Below are 11,410 nucleotides of genomic sequence, written 5' to 3'. Positions count from 1 at the left end.
GAGAGCGCGACCGCAGCGGAAAAAAAAAAATAGACATGCTGCGGTCGGCAAATCCGCGCCGCAGCGGCGGCTTCTGCCGGCTTAGCCGCAGCGGATTTGCCGTCCCGTGTGGACGAGATTTCTGATAAATCTCGTCCACATGGCTGGCTAATCCTGGGATTAGCGTCCGCATGCGGATTTTCCGCGGCGAAATTCCGCACGGAATTTCCATGGCAAATCCGCCCCGTGTGAACCCAGACTTATTGTACTTTTTTGCGCTGCTCACATCAGCGCGGTCCCAGCAGCGCCATGTGAGTAGGTGGGCCAGCCGATTTAGTCCCAGGTGTTTTCAATTTTCCACGCAAAATTGCACCTTTCAGTGCGCAATTCTGTGCAGACGGTGCACAATTGCAGACCTAAATAGAGTATGTCATGTTTTTTTTCTGCGCCCTCAAAAAACATGCAGAAAAAAACATGCGCCGACAGTTTCAGCCTGGGGGTGCATGAAGGCTTTGGCAGTGGAAGGGACTGCTGTGTCGCCCTTTGACCCGACAAGCTCCAGGTCGTGGTGCCACTCACTAGATGCCTTGACGCAACCTCACTGCTGGTCATAGTTGTGGCAGCGTTCCCGCAGCATAGGGACTCGAGGGTGCAAGGTCGCAGGGATACAGCGCGAACTTGGGTTGAGTGACACCTGAGTCGCCATGTAACCCTAGCCTTATGGGGTGCAACTGGCACAAACTTATGGGGCATCTGGGGGTGCTTCAGCGTATGATCGAGAAATTGTGTACAGCACAGTGCTATGGGGCAGCTGCAGCCTGCATGCACTGTTATGGGGCATCAGTGGGTGGCACACGTGAGGTGGCTGGCTCTGGCGCACACTGTGTTATGCACGTTGAGGATTGCTGCTAGCTTCCGCTTTTATCTTTATCATGTTTGGGTTCTCAGACAATTCTTTACACTGCGCATGCTCCGGAGCGAGAATCTTCCTAGGGTTTAGTCACTGTTGTCCAGTCACGTGGTGTTCATCATGTCTTGGTTTCCCAGGGAAAGCGATAGTCACGCTGACCTTTAGTGCTCTATGAGGGACCGCTCATGGACAGGAAAGCGGCGAGCACTGGCTGTACAGGTATGACCGTACCGGAGACGTGTAATGTAGTCATACAGCGCACATGTATGTAGACGCTGTGGAGGACACTCCTGCAGCATGAGCTTTCCTTGTCAGTCTGCCATGTTCCTCAGAATGTCATCCAGCGCGTTATACGGGATTGCCTGTCAGGTGACGCCCTTAGCCACCAATCACAGCGCAGCTTTCACTTTTCAAGAGCTAAATATGTAATGCAAGCTGCGCTGTGATTGGTTGCTAGGGGAAACCAAGGTTTCTCTTTAACCCTTTAGAGATGGCCAATATACTTTTTTTACTGACTTCACTAATGGGCTTTTAACTTGCACATACATATTATGGCAGTGGCTCAGCTGACTACTGACAGCCAGGCTGCTGCCCTAAGGGCTCCTTCATGGAGGTATCGGTAAAATATGCAGAGAATAGAACCCATTAAAGGGGTTGTCCCGCGAAAGCAAGTGGGGGTATACACTTCTGTATGGCCATATTAAAGCACTTTGTAATGTACATCGTGCATTAAATATGAGCCATACAGAAGTTATTCACTTACCTGCTCCGTTGCTAGCGTCCCCGTCTCCATGGTGCCGTCTAATTTCAGCGTCTAATCGCCCGATTAGACGCGCTTGCGCAGTCCGGTCTTCTCCCTGGTGAATGGGGCCGCTCGTGCCAGAGAGCTGGTCCTCGTAGCTCCGCCCTGTCACGTGTGCCGATTCCAGCCAATCAGGAGGCTGGAATCGGCAATGGACCGTACAGAGCCCACGGTGCACCATGGGAGAAGACCCGCGGTGCATCGTGGGTGAAGATCCCGGCGGCCATCTTGCTAAGGTAAGAAAGAAGTCGCCGCAGAGCGGGGATTCGGGTAAGTACTAAACGTTTGTTTTTTTTTAACCCATCCCTTGTGTTTGTCTCGCGCCGAACGGGGTGCCTATTGAAAAAAAAAAAAAACGTTTTGGCGCGGGACAACCCCTTTAATTTCAGTGAGTTTGTTTAGATTTCCATATTTACTGTGTATTTAAGTCATAGAAAATATTTTTTTTAAAAGTGAGATGCTCTACTTTTCTGTACATTTGCGCACTAAAAATCCTCATAGAAGTCTATGGGGTTTGCAACTACATAAGGAGATGTGTAATTCCACGGCAGAAGGCCAGTTTAGTCTAATGAGATCCACGTGTTCCATTTCAAGCAGTGCGTCCAATGAACATACCCAGCTGGCGGGAAAAGTACAGTAAAATACGCCGATATGCTCCCCAAAAAGTTTTGTTCAGTGTAGAAAAAAATTGCGCTGAGGCGCACGCACATGCGTATACACTCGTGTGAAGGAGCCCTTCACAGATAAAGGAGAGGGGCCTCCTGTCACCCATCGGCAGCCCACACTGTGATTGCAAGGTAACATTAGTTTCCCATAGCAGCCGGTTGCCTGACAAAAGCCTCCATGTCCACCATGTAGCTCAGCCTATTAGGTAGGTCCCGCCTCCAGCAGAGTCTAAGGCCTCCTGTCAAAATTGAATTGTGTAATCCGCACGGATGATCCGCAGTTCTATATGCCCATAGACATTCATTGGGCATCCGCAGGTAATTAAATACCTGCAGATGTCAGTTTTTCCCGGCATGCGGATCGCACGTGCAGGAAAACACCCTCAGAATGCTCTATTTTCTGCGGTTTCCCGAACGGACGGCGGGAAAGTAGGAGATTTTTATTTATTTAAAGTTGAAAAATCCCCGCCCCCAGAAAGCACTGCCCCTGATCGGCTGAGCTCTGTAACCAATCAGGGGCAGCACCCAGCCATCATTGATTGGTCACAGCGCTCATCCAATCACAGGCAGCCCTTAGCAATGAATGGCTGAGAGCTGCCTGTGATTGACTGAGCGCTTTGACCAATCACAGGCAGCGCTAACCTGTCAATCAATGATGGCTGGGTGCCGCCACTGATTGGTTACAGCACTCAGCCGATCAGGGGCAGTGCTTTCTGGTGGCGGGGATTTTTTAATCCCGGGCCTACAGAAGACGTCTACTGGGGCCGGACGGCTCTTCTAGGTGAGTTAAATTTTTTTCTCACTTTTCTTTACAGCTAGAGAGGATTTTAAGGGAAGGGCTTATATTTCAAGCCCTTCCCCGAAAATAATCGCTGCGTTGCTTGCCTGCAACCCATAGCTTTCAATGGGGCTGCAGAAGCACTAGCCCCATTGAAAGCAATGGATAGCATCGCGGGCCTCTGTCACAGCTATGGCAGAGGATTCTTTCATATTCACAGTCCCCGCAGGGATGAAGGAATCTCCTGCCATAGCTGTCACAGCTGTGTCAGGGGAGCGCGATGTACTGCCTATGTTTTCAATGGGGCTTGCGCCGGCCCTATTGAAGCCAACAGGCGATAGTGCTGCTTTTTCTTAGCGCTGCGAGTGTGCAGTGAAGGCTTCGCAAAAGAGAATGAAACCATTAAAAAATCATTGGTTTCATTTTTATGCGTTTTCACTCACTCTCGCAACACAAAATAGCCTATCGCCAGTGTGAAGCCGGCCTGAAAGAGATATCCGGGCGTCATCTTAGGCCATGTGAACCGCTGGAAAATTCTGATGCGGATTGCAGTAGGGTTGCCGTGGATCTGTGCGTGGGTTAGACTTGTTTAATGGGGAAAACAGGAAAACCTGACACAGATTCTCAGCACATTAAGCAGTGACATCAGTTCTTTTTTTTTTTCCCACGACATGGATTTCAGATTTATGCCAATAAAACAAAAAACTTTCAAATAAATGGGACACTTGATGAGGATTCGATGCAAATTTCAGGTGAACACGGCTTTAAATAGTTTCTTTTGCCTTTTTTATGAAGAGTAGAATTGGATTTGTTCTTTCTCTTGTAGACTTGCAGATATGAGGTCTAGGAGCACAATTCAAACTCTAATGGATATGGTCCCGGGGAAGCGGAGATTCGGCATGTACCGCTTCTTGCCTTTCTTCTTTGTCCTCGGAGGAGCCATGGAATGGTTTATGATCAATGTTCGAATTGGCAAGGAAACATTTTGTAAGTACTGCAGTCTTCCTGCTTCCTCAAAACATCTTGTGTTACATACAGATATCCTGTTGCCTTACTCTAGTAGATTCTCTAGTTTTTGGGCGCTGTGTGTGTATATAATATATATTTTTATATATATCCCATGAAAGGCATTTTTTCACTTGGCTTTAATTGCATTTCCCTTACGCCCATGACCGCACCAGTGAAAGACCACCTCCCATCCAGACAGGAAACGGGAACCTCCCAGATCTCTTTAAAGGCGGGAACACCCTTCACCTCACCAGTTCCTGTTTCCTGTCCTTGGGACATGTTGGAAAATGCTGAGCTAGCTGTTTGGCTGCCTCTACTCTGTCAAGGCTTTCTTCAGGGTGGGCCGCAGGGCCTTACTCCCAAACTCGATGGCATGAGAGGTTACCTGAGTCATTCCATGTCAAGTGGTCTAATGCTCCCCACCTTCATATCTGAGATTTTGTTCAAAATCTGTGTATTGCGTGCCCATGGTATCAAAAGAAATTTCCCAAAGTTTTATGTTCCTACAGCTAATGTTTCCTGAGTTTGATCCCTCTGTTAGGGGGTGTCTGCAAGTACACTCACAACAATGAATAAAATGGTATTTTTTTTAGATTCGGAACTTCCACTTGGTTGGTTGGGGTTCAACATCAGGAAAGAGTACCAATACTTCAAGGCTACAAGACAGCGTTTGAGTTTCACTAGTACTCTATTGGGGGATTCTCCAATCCAATGAACTGTTGGCCATCAGTAGTGTAGTACTTCAGGCTATAAACCTCCCTAATTAGTAATCTAGTATAACCTCTCTTGGGTGTGTAAGGGAAATAACAAGATTACTTACACATAATTAGTTTTCCATGGGCCCACGACAGCAACGCTAATTTTCCCCCTTCTGCTAGATTAAAAAAAAAAAAAAAAAAAGATAAAATAGTAAAAGGAAGTCAATGGAATGTCATAAAAAGGGACTGAGGAGGTGAAGGGTTTTCCCGCCTTTAAAGAGATCTAGGAGCTTCCTGTGTCATGTCCGTATGGGAGGCGGTCTCTCATGGGTGTTTTTTTTCCTCAACCATTTGTCTTTTGTAGCTGGTATACATTGTAGAATTCTCAGTCTTATTCATTGTTGAGGCCCTCAGACGAGCTCTCTGGCAGCCTGGTCTCCAGCCCTCCCCCTCGTCCCCTAGCCTATTCTAAGCTCAAATCTTAAAAAAATCAAAATCAAACTTAAAAAGTCAACCCCCCCCCCCTGAAATGCTGTGTGGAAGGGGTGTCTGTTGTAGTTTGTTTGTAATTAAATTGTCAAATCTTTTCCTCCTTTTTGAATATGTATATTATAAAATGTAGAGTTTGATCTCAGATTAGGCTCGGAAGAGAACAAGAAGGAGGCAGGAGACCAATTAGAAATTATGCTTTTTAACACAGAATAAGATGCAATTCATTAAGAAAAATAAATAAATTGATGCAAAGGGAATCTGTTATTACTGAATGTGGTACATGGACTTATAAGCTATTTCTCTGTTATCAGCCCAAAGGCTGAAGCATATTATATATTGTTATGTATCTACCAAATAAAATGTAGCTAAGATACACTGTGTAACCAGATACCAGGAGACTGAACTGGAATACACCCCTGCTTGCTCTTCCTCTCCCTACCCTGCTGTAATAAGTCTCCCATATAGTTAGCTGAGAACGCAGTGTAAGTGGAAACTGGGAGATTGCAGCTACAATCCCCCATGGGCCCCCTATCTCTCTTTCTAGCTTCCTGTATCTCCCTCCCACCTTTTCTGTATGTAACTCACATAAGTGAAAGTAAATATACTTTTCCTGGTTTCTTTATGTGATGAAAAGATAAGATGAACCAATAATTGTCAGGGAACTGGGGTCCGGGTAACTGGAAGTCCCTGAAACTACCCGCAACTCCTGTCCCTACCTACTTGTCCCCCTAGGCTAGGCCCTAGGGTGACAACTGGGCAACAGTCCCTAAACTCGCTAGGGATGCAGGGCAGGAGTCAGACTCACAGACAAATACAGGTAAACACACAAACAGAAAGGCAGGTCAGGCAATCCGGGTTAGCAACAGGAGAGAATGAGGTACAAGGGGTCAGGCGATGGCAAAGTCAGGTCCGAAGCCAGAGAGTCAAGGCAGGAAATCCAATACAGGTAACGCGGGTGTAGCTGGAGACCAAACATACACTGGCAAGGTCCAGAGGAAACTGAGTGGCTTAAATGCTGTCAGAACTCCTGCCCCAGCAGCTGATAGGGGCAGGGAGCCTGACAGCAGCAGGACCCAATCCCAGGACGCCGGGAGTGAACAGCGCCTGTCACCTGCTCAAGACAGGCAGCGACAGAAGGAACACGCCTGGGCGTCATGGCAATGGGGATGCGGGGCAGTAACCTGCCGCGGCCCCAGTAAAATGGCTAACTAGGCGCACGGGAGCGTGCGAACTGGTGCATCGGACCGCGGCAACCAGGGAAGGTCTCCAAGATCGGAACTCCTCTGCGCCGCAGCCTGGGTAATAGGACTGGTAGTGCGGGCACAGAGACCCTCAGAGCCGCCAGACCTGACAATAAATGTTCGCTTTTTAATAAGTAAAGCTCTGTCCATGATGTAATAGGGACCCAGAGATTTGGATTCAATATACAAACATCCCTCTGAGCCTGTCAACCTTATAATAAACATTTGTTCACTTCCTATATGCACTGGGTTTACATCAGAAGTCGGATCGTACATGACTACCACAGATGGATGGAAAGCTGTTAATGAGCGGGAAAGCCACAGCTCATGAATATCAAGAACTACACAGAATACGCTCATCTTTCATTGAGCAGCGCTGTGCAGATACAAAATTTGAACAGGCAGATTACTTAGTGCGTCGCTCAATGCACTTCCAGCTGACACCGAAGGAGGTAAGTATAACACATCCCCGGACTCGGGGTCACTCAGTGGGTCACATACTATCAGCCCATAAGTCTCTTTAACCACTGACCGCTACAGGACGTTAGTTTACATCCTGGCTGTGGAGTAGTTAACTCAACAGTAAACTTGCCAGTAATCACAGAGGGCCGATGGCTTGCCATGGCAACTAGATGCCACGCACTGGTGTCCAGGCCTGCCACTGTTTGTGATCAGAAGTACTGCAATGCATTATTATAGTGATCAGGGACATAAACCAAATATGTGAGTTTTTAAATATTTCTAATCATTGTATCCGTAACTACCTGTACATTACTTGAACACTATTTATCCTGCACGTCAAATGTAAGGTAAAAAAAACTTTAAAAACTGAGGCAAAATGCTTGTTTTGTTCATTTTGCCTTACAATAAAAAACCACAATAAAAGTGAACAAAAAAGACCTATGTACTATCAAACAGTACCAATAAAAACTACAGCTCGACACGAAAAAACAAGCCCTCACAGAGCTCCATCCAGGGAAAAATAAAGTTATGGGACTCAGAATGAACGATGTAAAAAAAAAAATTCCAAAAATTGTTTTTTATTGTGTAAAAGGGGAGAAACCTAATAATAAATTTAATACCAAAAATAAATTTGGTATCCTCCTAATCGTATCAGGCTACAGAGAAATATATATTGTTTATGCTGCATGATTAACACTTCTACACCTTTTTTTTTTTCTCTGTCCCCCAATAAAAATGTATAAAAGTTTTACAATGCATTTTATTTAACCAAAAAGGGTACCAATGGCTCTTGAAAAGTGTAAATCGTTGCATCCTTCTGGCCAAGAAGGGCCGGGTCCTTAAGGAGTTAAATGTTTCTGATCTTCCTTTCAGATGATGTGTACAGAAGACGCCAGTCGGAGAGAATGTGTGAACAAAGAGCTTTCCTGCAGCAAATTGCCAACTCAAATACCTCACAGAGTAAAAACCATGACTGAAAATAAATATGTATTTCTCATAAAATGGCTTTGGCATTGTCAGTTATTTGTCCCCAATTTGATGACCAATGTCACATGAGTGTAATATTCGCACATTTCTGGGATTTCTGGCCTTAAGGCCTCCTGAACATGGGCGGGTGGCACCCCGCATGCGGGATTCCCGCAGCGTAGTTCAACCCGGTGCCCGGCAGGCGTACCTCTCCAACATTATTCTCCTCTGCTGCGAATGTGCCAGCCTGAACTGCAGCGCCTATGCGCAGTATAGAGGACGCCGTGTCATTACGCGACCACAGAACGGACGGCTTCCATTGACTTTAATCGAAGCCTGCCGTTCGTAGCCCGCACAAAATCGCAGCATGCTGCAATTTCTTCCCCACGAGCAGAAAATGACAATTGCATATTCTCATAGCATGCTATGGGCTGGATTTGCTGCAGAATCCAGCTCCAGATTTCGCAATGCAACTCCGTCCGTGTGCAGGAGGCCTAATGGAGACATTCAGAGGTTTCCAGTGAAAAACTGGGGCAGAAACCAATGAAAGTTGGTTTATATACTCAGTGGGGATTGGAGTTTAAATTTTTTTTTTGAAGGATAAAATAGTACCGAAAGTGGCCACCCGGGGAATAATTAATGGCTAAGTACTAGCCATTCTTGTTAGGGACTGGAATATGTTTACTATATGATGGCTCAGTCATTTGTTATGTTGGAAAAACCTATATACAGGATTTTATGTGTGATATGTGGTCCTCTAGATACGGATCAGTGTGGTCCTTGGATGTGGTCGGTATGGTGAGCGCTATTTGGACATGGTTCTGCAGATCGGGTACGGTGGGCGCTCCTTGGACGTTGTCCTACAAATGGGGTACGGTGTATGCTCCTTGGACGTGTTTAATAATTTGTTAGCCCTTCACGGTTTAACCAGTGAGGTACCCTCCGGTGATGTTAGAGTCCTAGTCCTGCAGTCCTCTGTACCAATCTGAATAGCAGACTGACACAATCCTTTCACTAGCTGCATTATATATGCCATGGCAATCACATGCAGCGCCACATATTCCCCTGGTGGCAACATTTGGCTGCCAGTCTGCACCGCTATTTCTAACAGTAAAAATGGAAATCTAACAGATTGGAAACAAACTAACAGCATTCTGTTTTTTTGAAAACCCATTGAAATCAATGGGGGAAAAATATGGAAACGTTTAATTCCATTTTTCTGAGCCAGACACGAAACAAACAGATGGAATTTTGACAGAAAGCCCTAAAGCAGGCGTGAAAGCAGCCTTAGCTGAGCAAGGGATCTCTTAGGCTGTGTTCACACGGGGCAGATTTGCGGTGGAATTTCCGTGCAGACCCTCCTCATGGAAATTCCACGACATTTACAGTCTCGGCATTATAATCCGCACAAGACCCGTGTGGAAAATGACATGCTGTGGAATTGAATTCTGCACCACAATTTTATCGCAGTTTCCACTGCGGAATTCACCTCTTTTCAATAAGGGGGAGAATTCCGCCCAGAAATACGCGATAAAACCCATTTAAAATTTTGCACCAAATGGACATTCCGCAGCAACTTCACCCTGTGTGAACGAAGTCTTAGTTTGCCAATAGCTATTCCTTCTGCCTCCCCCATACACAGGCTTGGCTGATTATACTCGCTTTCTCTTGTTGTAGATTAGAGTACCCATCTGGTGGCCTATGGTCCTTGAGAACAAAAGATCTGGCATATTGAAACTCCTAATGCCTAAAGGTACCCAGAGTCGTGCCACGGGCTGCGGCTTTACCCAGGAGCATAGTCATTCAATGTATGGAGGCGAGCGAATCAGAGGTCATTCTGATCGCCCGTCTACATTCACAGTACACAGGAGTCATTCTAGATTTGAGTGCTTCCTGTTTACACGGCCCGATTATCACTTGGCTTTTAGTTCTGCTAAAAACTAAGCAACTCCGACCGGTGAGCAATTCCCCGCTGAGTACCCCGTCAGTGGCCGCTTGTACACGGGACGATTATCGCTTGAATTTGCTGTTTCCAGTGAGAATTGGGGCGATAATTGCCCTATGTAAGGTACCCTCACCCTTCTCCCACCCCCCACCCCATATATGAGATGTCCAACACGCCGGGGAATAATAGAAGTGCTTCTCATTGTCTGCACGGCTGATGCTTTTTCTTCTAAGATCAAAGTATGGAAACCTCACAATACGCTAGAAGTACAACATAATTTACAGGTTAAGGCCCGATTCAGACGGCAGAGAGTCCAAATTACAAAGAAGGTGCACATCATTCCTTTATAGGGAGTGTTTCTGTCACTAGGAATCCCAAACTGTAAAACTCTGGGATGGTCCCCTATGACAATTGGAATGGTGCAGATTTATGAAAGCTATTAAAATTAAAAAAAAACTTTTTGTTTCCCATAGCATCCAATCACAGCAAATTTAATTTTGCAAGATTACCTTGAGGGAGAAAAGCTGATCTGTGATTGGTTGTTATAGGCAGCAAGGACAGTTTTTCCTTTAGACAGTCTATCAGACATCACACCTCCCAGTGCAGCGGATTTGTACCTGTTCGGCCGAGATCTGACCGCCAAACAGGTGTTTGACTCCATGTGTCACACGTGTAATCTGTTGAACAGTGCGTGTTTATTGTTCGTGAATACTGACAATCTGGTTCATTTACACAATGTCGGAGGACATCTCCGAAAAATTCAGGTGAAGGAAATGTGCCGACTCAAGGCTGTGCTCACAATGTGGTGACAATGGAGGAGAATTAATGGGAAGCTACTTTCAAGAAGATGATGCAACTTGCCACCCATCTCAGGCCGTATTTACGTAGCCGACTTTATCACGTGAGTTCTGTGCGTTGTGAGACGTACAGAAATAGAACCTATTATTTACAATGGGTCTATTCAAACGGGCGATTTTTCTCTTGTGATGCAGCAAGAAGGAAAAATTGCAGCATATCCTTGATTTGTGTAAGCCACACCTGAGAATAATGAAAACAAAGATCTGGTACCGTGTTAGCCAGTAGAGCAAAATGTGATTGTTCTCAGCAAGAGAAACGACGTAATCTTGTAGATATGATACCTTTTAATGGCTAACAAAAATACATGATGTAATAATAGCGAGCTTCCGAACCAACGCAGGGGTACTTCTTCAGGCTTATCGATTGGATCTGAAGAGGCATGGATATTTATACACACTTATAACATACATACTTATGACAAGGCACAGATATGGATGTGATTGGTTCGCACTTAAAAGGAATTCTGCAACAGCAAACAAACTTTTTTTGTCATGGCACTGATAGCGGAGTGAAAGTTTTATGGTCCCTAAATTACTGTTGGAGGGGGGAGGTCATCAGGCTTGAATATCTACAAGAGGTACACAAACATTTTTAGCTTAACACTGA

The 11,410-nt window shown here is 45.7% G+C and overlaps 1 protein-coding gene across 1 annotated transcript; it reads left to right on the top strand.

Annotated features, from left to right (window-relative positions):
• The first annotated feature begins 981 nt into the window (after positions 1-981).
• On the top strand, positions 982-8,037 carry LOC136621100 (ubiquinol-cytochrome c reductase complex assembly factor 5-like). The gene is made up of 3 exons (XM_066596339.1): positions 982-1,108; positions 3,961-4,121; positions 7,909-8,037. Exons 2-3 carry the CDS (start codon positions 3,971-3,973, stop codon positions 8,010-8,012), a joined length of 255 nt encoding a protein of 84 aa, XP_066452436.1. The 5' UTR covers positions 982-1,108; positions 3,961-3,970; the 3' UTR covers positions 8,013-8,037.
• The last annotated feature ends 3,373 nt before the right edge of the window (positions 8,038-11,410 follow it).

Source organism: Eleutherodactylus coqui, chromosome 3 (genome assembly GCF_035609145.1).
Source record: "Eleutherodactylus coqui strain aEleCoq1 chromosome 3, aEleCoq1.hap1, whole genome shotgun sequence".
Taxonomy (NCBI): Eukaryota; Metazoa; Chordata; class Amphibia; order Anura; family Eleutherodactylidae; genus Eleutherodactylus; species Eleutherodactylus coqui.
The sequence above is the reverse complement of the archived record's forward strand: the minus strand, read 5'-3'. Positions and strand labels throughout refer to the sequence as shown.

Coding starts and splice junctions, on each gene's coding strand:
- LOC136621100 (XM_066596339.1), top strand. CDS start 3,971: ATGAGGTCTAGGAGCACAATTCAAACTCTAATGGATATGGTCCCGGGG. Junction 4,122..7,908: donor AATTGGCAAGGAAACATTTT/GTAAGTACTGCA, acceptor TCTTCCTTTCAG/ATGATGTGTACAGAAGACGC.